Source organism: Sorex fumeus, unplaced genomic scaffold, assembly GCF_029834395.1.
Source record: "Sorex fumeus unplaced genomic scaffold, SorFum_2.1 ptg000063l, whole genome shotgun sequence".
Taxonomy (NCBI): domain Eukaryota; kingdom Metazoa; phylum Chordata; class Mammalia; order Eulipotyphla; family Soricidae; genus Sorex; species Sorex fumeus.
This window is the reverse complement of record NW_026606120.1, coordinates 78199123-78217508: the sequence shown is the minus strand read 5'-3', so window position 1 is coordinate 78217508 and position 18386 is coordinate 78199123. Positions and strand designations below refer to the sequence as shown.

General features: G+C 58.9%; 1 protein-coding gene across 1 annotated transcript in view; it reads left to right on the top strand.

Moving 5' to 3' along the window:
• The window catches only part of MAP3K14 (mitogen-activated protein kinase kinase kinase 14), a 39550-nt gene that overhangs the window by 12701 nt on the left and 8463 nt on the right, over positions 1-18386 (top strand). Inside the window, exons 2-6 of the mRNA XM_056126717.1 lie at positions 8443-8711; positions 9338-9407; positions 10923-11115; positions 11198-11809; positions 13573-13710. Of these exons, the coding sequence (XP_055982692.1) occupies positions 8462-8711; positions 9338-9407; positions 10923-11115; positions 11198-11809; positions 13573-13710 (1263 nt within the window). The 5' untranslated portion in view covers positions 8443-8461. The remainder of the gene's footprint in view (positions 1-8442; positions 8712-9337; positions 9408-10922; positions 11116-11197; positions 11810-13572; positions 13711-18386) is intronic.

The following is an 18386-nucleotide window of genomic DNA, read 5'->3' as shown; positions in this document are numbered from 1 at the left end:
TCCATTTTAACTCCCTCCTTCCTTTCTTCCTCATTCCCTCACTCCTGTCCTCCTCCGTTCCTTCTCTTCCTCCCTCTCTCCTTCCTCCCTCTCCCTCTCCCCCTCCTTCCCCCTCTCCCCTCTCCCCTTCCCTTTGTTGTGATGACTGAGGCTACACACTGGGTTGTGGGGGTCCCCAGGGGACATGCTCCTGTAGCTACAGTGCTTACACATGCCCCCCGGAAACTGCTCCTTTAGTTGTGTTCACACATTCCTGGTTGTCAGGCACAGGGGGTGACCCGTGCTCCCAGCAGGAAACTGCCGTGCTCACACACCCCTGGATGGCTGGGCGAAGGTGACCCACCCAGGTGGTGCTGGGGGTCCCAGACAGTAGAGCTGCAGAGACCTCACTCTGGCAAGGCAGGTGCCATCCCGGAGCTGCCGCGGGAGGCCTGGCAGCCAGAGAGGGGCCCGCTCGCCCCTCGGTCTCTGTCTCAGCTGTCCTTTCCCTCGTCCGCTCCCCTGGGGACTGTGGTTTCTAGGCAGCTGAGTCAGGACAGGGGTGTGGGGAGAAGGGGAGGTGCTCCCAGATGACTGTCAGCAACCTCTCTGATGAGGCCTCACAGCTTCTACTTGTGATGGCCAAGGACACGCATACAGTGCTACAGCCGGCACTCACGCTGGCGGTAAGGAAGGCAGAGGGTGGCGTGGCAGGGCCCCAGGCCCGGGGCGTCAGGGGACAGCCGGGGTTCCTTCCTCCTTCACTGCTTAAGTCTAGGGCTGGGATCTGAGGGCGGCCCCAATCCGGGAAGCCTAAACCAGGCGAGTTTTTCTGGCTTGTCTCTCCTACTCTCCTTATGTAATATCTGAGCGGCTCATCTTTATTTTCTTTCCAAATGCAAAAGTAATCCTTCGCTCTCCCAATTTAAACCACATGCTCCTCTCCGCTCGGCCGCCCCCTGCCCCTGTTCCAGCACTGCCCAGCTGCCCTGCCCGAGTCCTCCTTCAGGGCAAGAGCTTCTCTTGGTTCTCTTTCCTTTTTTTTCAGCTCTGCTGAGGTTTCCTAGGGTGGGGGGTGGGAGGTGGGGGGAACGAATTTAGGTCTTCAGCCCCACTCGCAAATGTGGACCAGATTCCTCTGAAACCCCCTACAAAGATTCCTGTATGAGTGAGCTTGTTTTCGCTAACTCGTACTGAACTCAGAACACTCCTGGCAGAGATGGTTTCAAACTGGTCATGGGTGTCTTCTCAGAGGTATGGGGGAAGGCGACAAGGACGTGGACTTTTCACTGGGTAACCTCGCCGTGTTCTTTGTTAACTGCTTGGAAGTGTGGCCTGTTAAAGAAATGAAAACGGGCCGAAGTGATAGCACAGTGGGTAGGGCATTTGCCTTGTACATAGCCGACCCGGGTTCAATCCGCGGCATCCCATATGGTCCACCAAGCACCACCAGGAGTGATTACTGAGTGCAGAGCCAGGAGTAGCCCCAGAGCATCGCTGGTTGTTACAAAAAAAAAAAAGAAAGAAAGAAAGAAAGAAAGGTAAACAGACAGGGGACGCAGCTTGAGCCGTTGAGCACCCGCCTTGAATGTGCGAGAGTCCGAGCCCACCTGTGACAGACAGCCCAGAGGCACAGGGAGGCCCCACAAGGTCAGGACATGTGGAGACCCACAGGACTGAGTCAGCAGCAAGTGGTGAGATCAGACTGGCCAGCGCCCAGACCCAGAGTTCAGGGAAACAGCGGTCAGACGCCCAGGACCGCAGCGTCGGGGCTGAGCCCACAAGCAGTGTGGACCAGCCAGAGCAGCCGAAGGCTGGAGATGAACCTGGCAGCCGGGGGCCGGAGGAGCCGCAGTAAGAATCGATGGGAGGTCAGCTGCCCTCAACCTGCGAGGGGACCCGGAGGCGGCTGTACCAGGCAGCCGTGGTGGCCCTTGGCTGCCAGTCACCAGTTGTCTAATGTGCCTCTCACTTACCCGCAGTCTGACCTGTGGACAGGGGTGGGAAGACTGAGTTTTTGCGGGCAGGTGAGGGTTCCTTCTGTAACGGATCCGTGAGATTTTAATGATCGATGTGCGCTCACGTTTCATGTCCTCCTTAATGGGAAATGCTTGTGCTGAAACTGCTCCCCTGGGAAGCTGGCCTTGGGATGATGGTGAGGGAGGTGTCGAGACTCAGCCCAGAGCCCTTAGGCTCTCGGCTGGGGGAAAGGATGGCTCAGGCCTTCCAGAGGCCTCTTACCTGGAAATAGCATCACCTACAGCTGGGCTCTCGGTGCGGCCCAACACCCACCCACATCCGCAGAGCTCTGGAGGGCTCCTCCGTTCGGGACGCCCCTTCAGGGATGTACCAGCATCTCTCCCAGCCTCCTAGTCTGGGACCGGAACTCCGCACAGCTTCCTCCCCCCCCCCCCCCCCCAACTTCAACTTGGCCCGGCAGCACCTTGGAACCTGAGCAGACCCCTCCCTGGAGCACGATGTGCTGTCGTCTTCACCGTGCCCGCTACCCACCAGGCCCTCCTTTTCCTTGGCTCTTCTCACCGGGTCGCTCCACCCCGGTCCCCTGGCAGGCAGTCCCACCACAACCTTTGCCCCAAACCCCTCTCTGACTCTGTCACCTCTTGGGTGGAATGTGAGCTCCTCAAGGGACTGTGCCTTCTGCCTCCGAAGAGGCCGAAAAGAGGAAGCAGCCGGATGAGATTGGTTTTCGACTAATGTCTTATTCAGGAAGCTGAGTCAGTCCACTTCTGCTGTGAGCCCTCCTCTGGGCAGCCAGAGAAGACCCGTTCCTACACCCACGGTGGGGGTAGTCTGCTCTGATCCCTCTCGGGACATGTTTGGATGACCTGAAGATTTTGCGTGGTTGCTGCTGCTTGGGGGGCCACGGTGCTCTGGCCTTCCTCCTGGCTCTGTGCTCAGGGATCCCACCTGGCGGGGTCGGGGCTTGAACGCAGGTTGGTTACATGCCAGCCAGTCGCCCTCCCTGCTCTTCTAATCGCTCATTCCCAAGATAAAGGTGTGTGTTTCCCTGTTGGACCTCCATTACTGCAGCGCAGAGGGGGAGGACGTAAGGCTCAACCCCTTGGCTGCCGAGCTGAGATGTAGAAGTCTGTCGTCCCGTGGGTCGCACAGAGGATTGCAGAAGGGCAAGGGAGCATACGTCCACATGGCATCTCAGCCCAGCCAGGCAGACAGATGGCAGTTCACGCCCTCTCGTCCCGGAAGCTCAGAAAAGGAACTCGGAGGAGGAAGCCATGGATGCCGGGGCCGCAGGGACGGCTCCCAGGATTGAGCATGTGTTTTGTGTCAGGGAGGCCCAGTTTGAGTAGTCTGGTCACCCTGAGTGATGCCCCCAGCACTTCTGGGTCACTGTCACTGTCACTGTCCTCCCATTGTTTGTTGATTTGCTCGAGCGGGCACCAATAACGTCTCCATTGTGAGACTTGTTTTTACTGTTTTTGGCATATCGAATACGTTACGGGGAGCTTGCCAGGCTCTGCTATGCGGGCGGGATACTCTCGGGCTTGCCGGGCTCTCTGAGAGGGGCGAAGGAATGGAACCCGGCAAACGCCCTACCCGCTGTGCGATAGCGTCAGCCCGCACTTCTGGGTATGACCCCCAAAAAACAAAACAAACAGCAAACTCAGAGGCCCACCCCAGGGATCCCGGGCAGGCTCCCGGCAACGTCAGCTGGAGGCTCCTCAGCGCCCTGTAGCTGTAATGGGGTGAGTCTTGGCAGTTACTGGGTGTCTCTGAACCTCCGTTTTCACATTGGAAAATGAGGTTTCCAAGGGTAGATTAGGGGTTGGGAAGAGAGTAAAGGTATTTAGGCATTGGCCTCGCACGCAGCCAACACCAGTTGCACCACTAGGTGTGGCCCTAAAGCAAAAAAATAATAAAATGATAGATTATTAGTAAACAGGATTGAAGTCCAGACCGGAGTAATCCTGATAAACCAGTTGTTTGGAGAACTGGGAGGAATCTCAGGAGATTTCCTGGGCCAGAGGAAATAGCCCTAAGAGCTGAGCACACGCCTTGCACGTGGGAGCCCCAGGTTTGATCCCATGGTCCTCTCAGCCCTGCCGGGTATGGCCCTTGGCTCCCCTCCAAAAAAAAGGAAAAATACAAAAGATTTCTGATTTCCTCGGCCACTGGCTTTTGAACTCTTTTCCTTGGTGATTTAGGATTCTGTGGAGGCCTTGGGTGATGAAGGCAGGCAAGCCCTTCATCCTGAGCCCTGCCATTCTCCTTGCTCTGTCATATAGATGGGGTGAGCTGGTCCTACTACTACTGCTAGAGAAATAGTACAGGTAGTACAGCAGATAGGGCACCTGCATTGCATGCCAAATTTATTCCCGGCACCCCATAAGATCCCCGGAGCAGTACCAGGAGTGACCTCTGAAGCTCAGAGCTCTGTCATGTGTGACCACAAACAAAACTAAACTAAAAATGGTCTCCCGGGGCTGGAGAGATAGTACAGTGGGTAGGGCCCTTGCCTTGTACCTGGCTGACCCAGGTTTGATCCCCAGCATCACATATGATCCCCTGTATACAGCCAGGAGTAATTTCTGAGTGTAGAGCCAGGAGTTATCCCTGAGTATCTCTGGGTGTGGCCCCAAACCAAAATAAACAAATAAAATGGTCCTACCACTTTAATATATATTATAGGCCAAGTAGAACCAATGTCTTCTGGTTCCTGGTGTAGTGTTTTTGTCATCTATATAAAACAGGGAACTGAAATACATTTTTAAATGTAAGACATTATTTTTGTACCATCCAATTAGCTAAAACTTCATTTAGCCCTAACCCCATTCCTGCCCCAGAATTCCAGGCATAATAGAGTTTTGCTGTTGGAGAAAGCATTGCCTTCCAAGACTGAGCACGTTCCCTTCAGGCCTTGTGCAGGGCTGAGGACTCTGCACCGCCCAGTGTGATGTGCGTAACAGGAACTGCTTTGGATTGTTCACTTGATCTGAGCTGATGTGAGAGTGAGGGGCCGCGCGCAGCTCATGGCTGCCATACCCGACCCTCAGCCTGAGGCCGAGAGCAGGGGCCAGCTGGTGACCTCGGCCCCTTGGCCGCAGAGTCACCCAGAGACTTGGTTCCAAGGACAGAAACTGGGCCCCCTGCCCAGCAGCGGCTTGAGTCGGTCTGGTTAACTCGAGAACTTTAAGAAGTCACTTAAGAACTTGTCTGGTTTACCCGGACTGGCTGTCGGGCTGGAATGTGCTGCGTTATCGGGCTCTTCCTTCATGGGTGAGAGTGGAACCAGGATCGGGCACTTGGCCCTGGCCTTGATCTTCCGGCCATAGCAGTCCTCTGGGAAATGTCAGACCTTTGGAGAATGTGGTGAAAGCTCAGGGCCTTGAACTGTACAAACTGCGTGGAGTTCAGCGGGGGGCTCGCCAGCCTCCCCAGAATCGTCCCTGAGCCCATTAATTCCTCAACCAGTGGGGCCAGAGCAGAAGTGCAGCAGGTAGGGCGCGGGCCTTGCATGCGGCTGACCCGCATTCATTCCCCGGCATCCCATATGGTCCTCCCTGACCCTGCCAGCAGTAACCCCCGAGCACTGCCAGATGTGGCCTGAAAACAAAAAACAAACTAAAAAAGCCCCTTCGGGTCAGAGAGAACCCAGTGGACTGAACTCATGCAGAGTGTGCTTTAATGCTCGGCACCAGGTTTATTCTCCAGCAGCTCTGGAAGTGAATGGGGCCAGGGTACGGCCCCCAAACAAAACCACGCCCGGAATTCCTCACCTGGGACTGGGGATCTAGCCCAGTACTTGTCTTAAATGCGTGAGACCCCAGCACCGGCAAGGGGAGGGAAATTTCCTTAGCTGGGACCATAAGTCTCTAACCGATGAGGGCGTCAGGTTTGAGTGTCAGCACCCAAGATTGTTGTTCCGGGCTCAGAGCGATAGTACACAGCAGGGCGAGCCGGCCCACCCAGGTTTGACCCACATATGGCCCCTGCACCCACCAGGAGAGCACCTGAGCCAAAAGAACCCCCGAACACTTCTAGGTGTGCCCTGTTTCCTCCTGCCCCCCTCCCCCAAAAGCATTGTCCAGAGTAGGTATTCAGGCAGTTAAGTCCAGGACCCTTCCAGCCATTCCTAGCACAGATGCTCCGGGGAGAGACCCCCACCACGACAGAGGCCAGAGCATAGGCAGTGGACTCACTTCAGGTGCTAGGACGGATACACACACACACACACACACACGCACACACACAGAGGCCCACCCCTCTCCTTTCCCTGTGCTTTCCTGCAGGGGAGCCGGGACGCACCAGGGCTCCGACTTGCCTTTAGAAAGGCACAGCCGATTCCCACACAGTCATTACTCCCCCCAATCTAGGTTGCAGGAGAGAAGGAACAAAGCTATGAGGTGACCATCAGGGCTAACAGGCCAGGGACCAAGCTCAGGCAGCATCCCAAACTTATAGCAGAGCCCACAGAGGCAGGAGGGGGCAGGCGCTGCTACCAGCCCAGTGTCCCCAGAATAGCCCTTGGAAGTCAGAGGCCGTCCTTGAGGGGGTGAGTCATGGTCACGTGCCCAGCACAGCCCGTGTCGCACCTCTCCTGGGCAGGACGTCTGACCCCAGGAGGTGAGAGCCACCCCTCTTCCCCGTGCCCTTCACGTGGCAAGGCAGGCTCCCCCACAGCCTCCTGGGGGCTCTGCCCGCAGCGGGCGCTGCCTCAGGAAGCTGGCGGAGGCCCTGAGCCCAGCTGCCTGGGTGAGCGGGAGGGAGGCTGGGCCTGGCCTGCAGCCACTCAGCAGCCAGATGAAAGGGCCACCCCGGGACACATGCCAGGCCTGCCCAACCTCTCTAGCAGGTGGCGGCCAGAGGAACCCAAGCAGTGGGACCCCAGGCTCGTCTCTGCCATTGACGGGGCTCCCTCTCGACCCTAGACCCTGGACTGCTCAAGCCTTGCAGGTCATCCTCAGTTCCCTCCTTCAGCCGTGGCCCCCCGCTGCTCCTCAGGGACACCCCTCTCCATTCTTCTCCCCGGAGAGACGTGAAGTAGCAGCTGGGCCCCGCGGCCCCCAAAAACTGCAGGCGGATGGCCTTAGATCTGATTCTGGTTTTGCTGGGGGGCCAAACCCAGTGATGTTCAGGCTTTCCTCCTGGCAGGTTCAGGGGACCCTGTGGGGTGCTGGGCAGGCCTGTTTGCGTGAGTGGCAGTGAAGCGGTTACAGGAGGGCTGTGTCTCTGCTGCCACCTCCCTGCCTCTGTCGGGAGGGCGGGACTCAGAGCTATTTCCCCCCCCCCCCAACTGCTGCTCCTGCCTAAGGGGGGTTGGGCAGCTGTGGGAAGATGGAGGTTGTGCTGTGGGGGGGCTTCCCTAAGACCACCCCTTTTGAAGCCTTCAGATCAACAGATTGAATAACTGGGCAGCTGCTTATCCAAAGGAGAGGGTCCTTGGGGGCAGAGCTGGGAGACTCAGCATAGCAGTGACCCCCCACCCCAACCTTCACACCACCTCTGAGCCAGCTCAGGGGGCTTCAGCCTGCTACATCCCAGCTCCCCCAGAGCAGAGGGGTCAGCCTGCCACCCTCCAGAGCTGGGGTCCCAGTGTCGGGGCCATGGAGAAGGGTGAACGCACTGCTCAGAGCAAACTGCCGGGGCCCATCTGCATAGTGGCCCTCCTGGGGGTCGTCCAAAGCAAGCCACGCCTCAGCAGGTCCCCGGGGAGTCATAGCCCCTCCCGGAGATGGTGCCATTCTCTTGCCCACTGATCTGGCCCCTCTCACCCCCACCCTTGGGCTTTATCCTGTCTTATGGGAGGTGGAGGTTGGTGTCGGAAGCTCAGAAATGCCACTGTTAAATGTTGCCTGATAGCGGAAAAGAAAATGATGTCTAGAAATCTCTATCATACGGGGTGGAGCGATAGTACAGCAGGTAGGGCGTTTGCCTTACACGTGGCTGACCCAGGTTCGATTCCCAGCATCCCATATGGCACCCCTGAGCACTGCCAGGAGTGATTCCTGAGTGCAAAGCCAGGAGTAACCCCTGGGCATCGTTGTGAGCCAAAAAGGAAAAAAAAAAAACTCCATTATATGTCCATCCATATTCACACACACACACACGAATGTGCAGCCCCCTGTCTCCAACAAGGAAATCAAACCAAACCTGGTCAGAGAAAAGCCACGGATAGATGGTCCTCCAAGAGGGCAGGGTCTGCGCCCAATCAGTGAGAATCTAAAGGTTTGTGTGTGGCCCGCCGCCCTGTTCACTTGAAAAGCAGAAGGTTGAGCCCCAGGAGCCGGAGAGCAGCTGCGGGGGGCTTGGGCGTGGGACCTGGGCATGACGCTGTCCCGGAGGAGGCTCAGCGGGGCATCCACGGAGGGGCCACCCGGACAGGCAGCCCCTGCCATTGGGAAGGGGCCGCAGACCCAGCCCGCGCCCACCCGCTGCCTTCTGTCTGTGGGAGCCGGCAGTGACACCCCGCCCCACCTCACGCAGGTGAGCGTCAGCCCGGGAAATGGCAGTGATGGAAGTGGCCTGCCCGGGCGCGCCTGGCTCGACGGCAGCACAGCAGAAGGAGCTCGCCAGCACCAAGGAGAAGACGCAGGCCCTGGGCAAGGATAGCGCCCTCAGCCCGCTGGAGGCGGTGAAGAGCCCGGTGTTCTGCGGGAAGTGGGAGATCCTGAACGATGTCATCACCAAAGGCACCGCCAAGGAAGGCTCCACGGGGGGCCCGGCAGCCATCTCCATCATCGCCCAGGCCGAATGTGAGGCCCCGCATGGCGGGCACGGGGACCCCGGGGACGGGGACAGGGAGCCAGGATTCAGCCCGAGTGGGGGTGGGAGTTGTTACCAAGGGCCATGCTGGGGCGGAGCTGGGGAGGAGAGCGGGGCTCAGGGGTGTGTCCAGCCACTGACCGGACTCTCACCTTCTGCGGTGACCTTGGGCATCTCTGGAGAGGCCGGGTTCCCCAGAAGACCCTCAGCGATGCCTGCCCCCCTTTGCGTACCTTCCACCTGGTTGTGACCCCACCCCAGATCTGCCCCTGGGCCTCAGGCTGGTGGGTTTCACTCAGCAAACCCCAGCAGCCCCCAGAACCTGAGAAACATCCCCTCTCCACCCAGGCCAGGCACGCACACATGTTCACACACGTGCACACACGTGTACTCCTCAAGTGTTTGCTGTGTACCACTACTCTATAGGAGGGTTGGCCCACTTAAGCTCCCCGGAAGGAAATGAAGCGGGTGCCCTGCTGACCTCGCAGAGCCGTGACCTCCGGTCTTGGCCATGAAGCCGGAGCGGGAGGGGAGCAGACCCAGAGGGAGGGACTCAGGGAGGGGAGGCCAAGGTACCCCCTGAACCCCGGCCCCCGCCTTGCTTTCCCTTATTAAGGTGAGAACAGCCAGGAGTTCAGCCCCACCTTCTCGGAGCGGATTTTCATCGCAGGGTCCAAACAGTACAGGTAAGCTGGGGTGCCCTGTACCATGCCCCCACCCCGCCAGTAGCTGGCCCAGGGATTCTTGTGTCCTGGAGACCTCTTGTCCCATCGGGGGGAGGATGCAGGCCATGGTGGTACGCATGAGGAGGGGCCCTTCTCTCCTGCAATCACACCCCGGGATGCCAGAGGGGGACAGATGGGTTGGGGGGAGCAGCTCATGGGCCTGAGCCAGACTTCATCTGTTCCCTGGGCCCCCAGTCTGACCACTGAAGCAGAAACTGGGTGCAGTTCCCGCCTCCCCTGGCACGTGACCCTTGCTTCTCTGGGGTTCGCAAACCGCTGGTGATAAGAGGGCGGGAGGGCCAGGGCCCTGCCCTTGAGCCCAGACACTCCCGTGTTGGCTCGCATTCCTGACCTGCCTTTCGGCCCAGCGTGGCTCCCTTCCTGGGACAGGCCAGCAGGAGGCCCCCACACTGAGGTGAGGCTGCTTCCTTTGCGGGGGGCAGACCACGAGACCCCCAAGGGTGGCAGAGGTTGTGATGTGCCCGGACATTCACTGTTCTTTGGCCTTGGCCACCTCTGAAAGCTCCCATGGCCAGCACCTATGATGCTTGAGTGGGGGAGGGGGGCAAGAACCAACTCGGAGCCACCGAGGACTCTGCCCAGCAGGCGGGGCGTGTGGGGAGAGGACCCTTCCCACCACCACCCCTTCTCCCTGGGGCCCCGACCAGAGCTCCTTCCTGAGCTGACTAACGAAGGCTGGTCGGAGCAGACATCGCCTGCTGAGGGGCGTGACCCTCCCAGTCCCGTGCTCCCTTAGGCCCCCTCTCAGGGCACCCCACCGTGAAGAGGTGCAAGAATTTCATGTCTTGGGCCTGGAGAGATAGTATAGTGGGTAGGGCACACTGTTAGATCCGTGGCAGCCCATACAGTGCTCCCCAAGCCCACCAGGAGCGATCCCTGAGCACCACCGGGTGTGGCCCCCAAACCAAAAATAACTAAAAAGACTTGCTTGTCTGTCCCCCACTCTAGGGCCTGAGTGTGCCCCCAGGCCCACCATCAGGGCTGTTGACTGCTGGCTTATCTGTGGGCTCACTCTGCAGGAAGCTACTTCATTGGGGGGTGCAGGGGGGCTTCCAAGCAGTGCTCAGAGTCCTGGCATCCCTCTCAGAGATTCTCAGCCAGCCGGCCACTGGGCTGATGCCAGGGTGGGAGGCTGGTGCTGCCCAGGCCCCGTGGCGCTGGGGCTTCCCCAGGCCTCCCCAGTGGTGCCAGGGACCCAACTGGGGTGAGCCACATGCAGGGCCCCTTCAGCCCTGGACTGTCTCTCCAGCCCCAGAGCTGTCTCGTGGGAACCTCACGGCCACCTGGCTGCAGGAAATCCTGCATCCAGTGGGGCCAGAGGACAGTCACCCAGGCATCCACACCGCTGGGACCTGACCTCAGCCTTTGCCCCGGCCCATGGCGCCCTTCCTTTTTCCCTTTTCCCGAGCCTCTCGTCTTCAATGCATGCCTGTCCCCCACTTCCTCCTCCTCCAGCCAACCCGAGGGCCCTGACCAGGTTCCCAACAATGTGGCCCATGCCACCGAGGGCAAGATGGCCCGCGCATGCCCCAGGCGGAAACGGCGCAGCAAAGCCCGGAAGAAACGCAGGAAGAGGCGCTCCAAGCCGGCACCAGCCAGACCTCTCCCCCGGACCCCCGAGCAGGAGAGCTGCACAGTCCCTGTGCAGGTGACACCCCACCCCCACCCGCCCGGGGCTCCTGGGCCCTCGCCTGTCTCCTAATGCCTCTCTCTGTCTTCCTCCCTCCCAGGAAGATGAGTCCCCGCTCAGCGCCCCCTATGTCAGAAGTGCCCCCCAGTTCACCAAGCCCCTACAGGAGCCCGACCTCGACCAGCTCTGTTTTAAGAAGCTCGGGGAGGGCCTGCAGCCTGGACCGCCCCGGCCAGAACTGTACAAACTGATCAGCCCCTTGCAGTGCCTCAACCACATGCGGAAACTCCCCCACCCTCAGCACGCGGGCCCCCTGCCCCTGCCCGCGCACCCCTTCCCCTTCAGCCGCCTGCCCCATCCCTTCCCCTTCCACCTGCAGCCCTGGAAACCTCACCCGCTAGAGTCCTTCCTCCTGGGCAAACTGGCCCCCGCGGACAAGCAAAAGCCCCTTCCCCCTCTGTCCCTGAGCCAGCTGGCCTATATTGATGCTCAGAAGCCCCTGCCCCGGACCCCGGACCCCAGCCACCCCCCTCCGGGCCCGGGCGAGAAGTTCTCTATGGAGGAGTACCTGGTCCACGCTCTACAGGGCAGCGTGAGTCCCGGCCAGGCTCACAGCCTGGCAAGCCTAGCCAAGACCTGGTCGACAGGGGGCTCCAGGCCCCGGGATCCCAGCCCCCAAACTGAGGACAGCGAGGGGGTCCTGCTTACTGAGGTAAGTGAGCCCCCCAGACGCACAAACTTAGGCCGCGGCCAGCACTGTCTTGCACCAGGAGCTGGGTGGGAGCAGCCAGGGAGAAGGGGCGTCCCTGAGACCCCCCTGCCCAGTCTCCCCCCCACCACAGGAATGTTCTGTCAATCAGCGCCCCCCAGCCAGGGGCCACATGGAAGGCCACGGGTGAAAGTCCCATCAGGCCCCTACCGGAAGGATGGGGGGGTGGCCCCCGAAGGAATCAAGGTGGGAGGGGCCACAGCCGGGCAAAGTCCTAAACGCTAGTGGGAATCACAGGGCACCTGTTCCCCACTCGCCTGGGATTTGGGGGGTTGGTTGGTTTGGGTTTTTGTTGGTTTGTTTGGGGGCCACTGGTGATACTTCCTCTCGTGGCTCTATGCTCAGGAATCGCTTCTGAGAAGCTTGGGGGACCCTATTGGTGCCGGGAAATGAACCTGGGGTGGCCACATGTGAGGCCAGTGCCCTCCCCGCTGTCCTTTCAGCTGTGTTGGCCTTCAGTCCTTCTGGATGGTCATCTCAGCCCTGGGGACGTGTGTGTTAAGGATAGATAAGCTCGGAGCAAGCAAAGCCCCCTGTGAAGATGGGCTGTGGCCATCACACCCGTTTTTCCACCTTTCCCTTTCCAAAAGTTTCTCTTTTGGGGTAACTCTGTAGCTTTGTTTCATTTTTGTTTGTTTTCATTTGGGGGCCAAACCCAGTGCCCTATGGGTGGGGGGGCAGGGCTAAAACCCAGATCATGGTCAGTCCTGGCTTCGTACAAACCCTACCCGTTGTACTATTGCTCCGGCCCTGTTTTTTGGTTTCGGGCTTTTTTTTTTCCCCCCTCTTTTTGGACACACCTGGCAATGCACAGGAGTTACTCCTGGCTCATGCACTCAGGAGTTACTCCTGGCAGTGCTTGAGGGACCATATGGGATGCTGGGGATCGAACCCGGGTCGGTCACGTGCAAGGCAAATGCCCTACCCACAGTGCTCCAGCCCCCTGTTTTTGTTGTTGTTGTTGTTGTTTGTTTGTTTGTTTTTTAAAATGTCTGTAACCTTATAGGATCTTCCCAAACTCACATTTGTTTTTGTTTGTTTTACTTTTTTCATTTCTTGCTGAAGTCATCTTTTCCCTGCAGGGCTGGCATGGCTCTGCCTCTGGCTCCAGATTTCTAGGTTTTACTCCATCCACTGCCCACTCTGTTCCTGGGCCCCTGGTCCCTGGTCCTCTGTAGCATCTCCTGCTCTTGGTCCCCCTGTCCCCGTCCGTTGTCGTGGTCAGGGCTGTCGATGGCCTGTCTCTGTCCCACAACTGCAAGTCCAGGAGGCCTCCCATCACCACCAGGATGGACTGACCGGGGGCAGCCCAGGGGGTCTCTCCTGCTTCTCCTGGTCCCCAGCAGCCCCCAGAGTCCAGATCGAGGGGTCTGGAGCCACAGTGCATTAGGCAGGGCACCCTGCACGCGGCAAACTGCGGCTCGGTCCCTGGCACCACAAAACATTCCCACTGGCCCACTAGGACCACTGACCCCTGGGTGCAGAGCCAGGAGTGAGCCCTGAGTACAGCCAAGTGTGGCCCCAAACCCACAAAAACAAACAAATCAATAGACACAATGCAGGCTCCTTCCTGCCACAGAGGGGGCTGGCGAAGAGGGCGTCAGGGGTCTTTAGTTGTGAGAGCACAGCCCAGCAGCTGGTCAGACCTGGGGCGCACCTGGTGAACCAGTGCCCACTGACGCCAGCGTCTCTCCTGCCCACCCCAGAAACTCAAGCCGGTGGATTACGAGTACCGGGAGAAGGTCCACTGGGCCGCACAGCAGCCGTGCCTGGGCAGAGGCTCCTTCGGGGAGGTGCACAGGATGGAGGACAAGCAAACTGGCTTCCAGTGTGCCGTCAAGAAGGTAGGAGCGGGCAACGGCCTGTCTTCCACCCTGTCTGTGACTCAGGGGCAGTCCCCATCAGGCCCCATGCCCCCCTCACACTCCCCAGGGAGCTGCGTGTGGGAGAGACTGAGTGTGAGACCGTGGGTGCAGCCTAGACCCCTCCAGGTGCCCTTTGGGGGAGAACCCGGAAGATGGTTGGATTATCAAATATCCCCGTGAAGCTGGCTCCCACCCCAAAAACACACTCCAGGGTGACCTCACCCCCAGCCGGGTAGGTGAGGAGAAGCCCCCACCAGTGGCTTGGGAGCTGATACTACATAGGCTAGGCAGGAGAGCCAGGCCTGCTGGTGCCCAAGTGGGGGGCTCTGATGCCTCCTGGGGAAGGGTAGCCAGGAACTTGGGGGGCCCAGAGACCCCATCTCCCTCTCCCTTTTCTCATCAAGGTTATAGCTGAGACCAGCCACCCACTGGCCACTCCCCCTGGACAAGCCCAGCCCCCGCCGCCCTCCCCTTCTCTTTTTCTCCCCTTGGCTGACTCTCAGCTCACCTTGTTTGCAGGCCCCAGACCAGCCTCAGAGCTGATACCCGGACCCCAGGCAGTGGAAATCAGAAGCGTTTCCCTGCGCCCTTTCTGTGGCCCCCTGGACTGGGGGGGCCCGCAGGCCCCAGCCCCACTGGCCTGGGCAGCTGAGGCTCTAGTGTCAGGCCCCTCTGCGCTGGAGTCCCAGAGTTTGAGCCCCAGGGGGGTGGGGTGAGAGGGGGACTCCCCACAGGTATTACCCCAAGCTGTGGGCAGTCTGCCCAGCGGGCAGGCCCCAGCCCACGGCCCAGCTCTGCGCCAAGCACCAGCTAAGTCCTGCCAGTGGGGGCCACGGGCCTGGCCTCCGCAGCGCCCCCTCCCTGGGCAGGGGTGGGGTGGAAAAGGCGCAGCTGTCCCTCACCCCCCACCCCCACAGGAGAGGGCGGGGAGGGTGAGGGGGTGAAGGGGCCAGTGCTGGGCGCTTCGTCACTGGCCGTCTCAGCTGTTCCCTGATGCCCTGGGACTCCAGGCAACACAGTAAACAACCCTAATATAGTCAGCAGGACAGACCCTCACTCCTCGCCCCCTCCCGCTGCCCCCCCCCGCGTGCGCCCCAAGATTGCCTTGGTCTGTTAGGCAGACACAGCCCCTCCTTTCGTTCCAGGGGAGGGGGGGTGTGGGCTGTGGTGTCCTTGAAGGGTTCCAGCTGGAAGGTCTGAGAAGGTTCCCTGCCAGGCGGGGTGGAGCGGGATGGGGTGACAGGGGGCAGGGGCAGCCGCCAGGCCCCAGGGAGCCTGGACTCTGGTAGTTTCAGATTCTCTGCCCCCTCCCCTCCCCCTCCACCCCCAACCTCCGCAGCCCCAGGTCAAGTTAGCCCCGAGGTCAGGGCTAAATACAGAATATGTGTTTGTGGGCTGGAGTGATAGTGAAGAGGGTAGAGCATTTGCCTGGCCTGCAGCTGACCTGGGTTCGAGACCCAGCATTGCATAGGGTTCCACGAGCACCACCAGGAGTGATTTCTCAGTTGTGCTGGGGGTGACCCAAAAGAAAGGGGGGGAAACCATAATTCTTATTTGTTTGGGGGGCTATTTCAGGGTTGCCCCCCCCACACAGTGCTCTGGGGGCCTAGGGTACACTCCTGGCAGTACTCGGTCAACCGGGCCAGCTAGTTGAATGTGCGGATCAGTGACAGCCCCAAGCCGTGGCCACCGTGCTCAGAGGTCATGCCCAGGGGTCGTGCAGTACTGGGGGCTAACTCAGGCCTTGCCTTACCTCTGGGCAATCTCTCCGCCTTATTTTGTTTTGATGCTGGGACTTGAACCCAGGTGCTGCATCCACCATGCGCTCTAGCCCTCTCTGCCTTTTTTCCCTCTGGGATTGTTTGCTTATTTGTTGTAAGGTTTTGATTGATTGATGGGGTGGGGGCGGGGGGGGGGGAGAATGCATAACCTGGTAGTGCTCAGGGATCACTCCTGACAGTGCTATGATGACTATATATTTGGGGAACTTGAACTAGGGCCAGCCATGTGCAAGGCAAGCGCCTTAACTCCTGTATGATCTCTCTGGTCATTGTTTGATCTTTATTTATTTATTTATTTGCATCTTGGATCACACCCAGCGATGTTCAGGGGTTCCTCCTGGCTCTGTACTCTGAGGAATCATTCCTGGCAGTACTCAAGGGATGTCGGGGATCAAACCCAGGTTGGGCACGTGCAAGGCAAATGTCCTACCCGTTGTACTGTCACTCCAGCCCCTTGATCTTTAAGGGATAAAAAAATTAAAAAATAGAGACTCGGGTTCCATCCCTGGCACTGCGTGCCCCCGAGTACCATCAGCAGTAACCCTCAAGCGCTGAGCTGCACTAGCCCTCTGGCTGTGGCCCCAAAATCCAAATAATAAAAATGGGATTGTTCCCCGGAGACTCCGCACACCCCACGTGTTCTCCTGGGCTACTCCGTGCTCGTCAGCTTTGTTCTTAGTAGGGACTTTACTCTATGGTACCAGTGTCACAGGCTGTGCGCGCACACGCTTTTTAGGACCAAGGCCCCATACCATCTGACAGATGTTCACAGAGCTCAAGAACTCTTCATTTGAGAGCATCTGGCCTGAGCACGGAGTCTCCTTTGGACCCAGGCCTCTGACCCCGAGCGAGGTGGATATTTACGTGCCATGAAGCTGCGAGATGCCGGCCAGGGCCTCCAGAGAGGTTTCCCTGGACGAGTGCTTAGGAAGAAAGCCTGAGATTTGGGAAAAGACTGTCTCCAGTCAGCACAGACGTAGAGGAACCGTGATTTATTTACCCTTGCGTGTTGCTCTTACCAGATCAGTTGCCATGTTCATCACTGGTCATCCCTGCTATTTCCTGGCATCCCTGCAGGAACATATAGAGGGGCAGTTATCCCCTTTTCACCGATGAAAAGTAACAGATCAAAATCCCAGAGAAATCAGGAAGGCAGGATTGAAGGAGGACGGCGTTCCAGGGCCACAAGTGCAGGCGGCCGGGCCAGGGTGCATAGTTTGTGGACTTGGCCCACTGACCTCACTCACACGCACCCCACCCCACCAGGCTCGCCCCCGCGTCTGTACAAATGCGCAGCTGAGCTGTACAAGCTCCCAGGCCTAGGCCGGCATCTGGCTTCCCCACCAGATCCCTGTTGAGACACCCACCCCCAGAGCTCCCCAGTCTCGGGAATAGTGACCTGGGCAGGCGTCAGCCTCCTCTTGGCCAAGTGGGAAGGAGGAAAACACTGCCAGCCGGGCTGCTGGACTGTCTGTGCGGATATGGGTGTCTCAGCACCCAGCCGGGTCCTAGAAGGTGTCTGTGTGGGTGTGGGTGTCTCAGCACAGAGCCGGGTCCTGGAAGGTGTCTGTGCGGGTGTGGGTGTCTCAGTACCCAGCAGTCAGCAGGAGCATTGTCATGGGCGTCACTGCAGCAAGCCCCTGGCCCGTCTCGAGAGATGCTCTGGGCTGGCACTTTGTGCCCTCTGCCTCTGTTCTCCGGGGGAGCTCAGCTGTTTTGTTTTGGTTTGGGTGCCATACCCAGCGATGCTAAGGGTTTACTCCTGGCTCTGCACTCAGGGATCACTACTAGCTGTTCTCGAGGGACCATACAGGATGCTGGGGATCAAACCTGGGTTGACCGGTGCAAGGCAAGCACCTGTCTCTCTAGCCCCCCTCGTCTGTTTTGAACACATAACCATCGCTAGAGCAGGAGTGGGAATGCCCAGTCTGAGATTGTATGGGACCCGTCCAGGGCGCTGGCCCTGGTGCAGGACGGGACCAGCTCCCGCACCTCTCCTCGGCTGTCATAGCCCACCTGCTTGTTCTACGTCACTCACAAATGCTGCTACAAATCTCCAAACAGCCCTGGACCAAGGAAGCTTCCCCTCCCTGCTCTCAGGGAACTATGGATTGTTGGGTTTTGTTATTGTTTTTGTTTTTGTTTTTGTTTTAAGAAGCATCCCAAACCGTCTGGGTTCACGGCTCTTCATATCTCAGGAATTTTTCGGCCATTGGAATAACAGTACACACGAGCTTGTAAACAAATTTTTCCTCTGGTTTTAAATGGGGTGTCTGCCTGGTTGGGCTCAACGTAGCTTCTCAAAACCTGGACTCCTGTTGGACACCTTCAGTTCCTGCCCCTTGTCCCCCCACCAAGTGCTGTTCATGGAAGCAGTCCCCAGAAACCTCACTCCCGGAAGCCCCCTCGTGAGGCGTACCACATTACCTGTGTGCACAGTGGCTCTGACATGGCCCTGCTTGACTCTGGAGCGCCTGGTATTGTCAGGGTCCTGCCGAGGTGCTCACGGCTGCTTCCCTGGGGACCCCAGAGACCCCTAGCCCACACCCTGAGAACAATATGGCCAACCACATGCCAACTTGAGTCCCACTTTAGGTCACACTCAGAGCTGGAATAACTGACAAAAGTCCACATTGAGTTAGCGAAGCCAACTAGATACTCTGAAATGACTAGAAGAGAGACATTTTCCACTGATGGGTCCAGAACCTCCACAGCATCAGGCCTGCCTCCCGCCCAGTCAGCAACTCTCAGAACTGAACTGCAGGCTGGTGGGCTGACGGGTGAGGCTGGCGCCCCCTGGCGACACCCCTGTGTGCAAGGGAGAAGCCCCAGCAGCCAGAAAGGCGTCAGCCACCAGCTGCCCCTGCTAGAGGT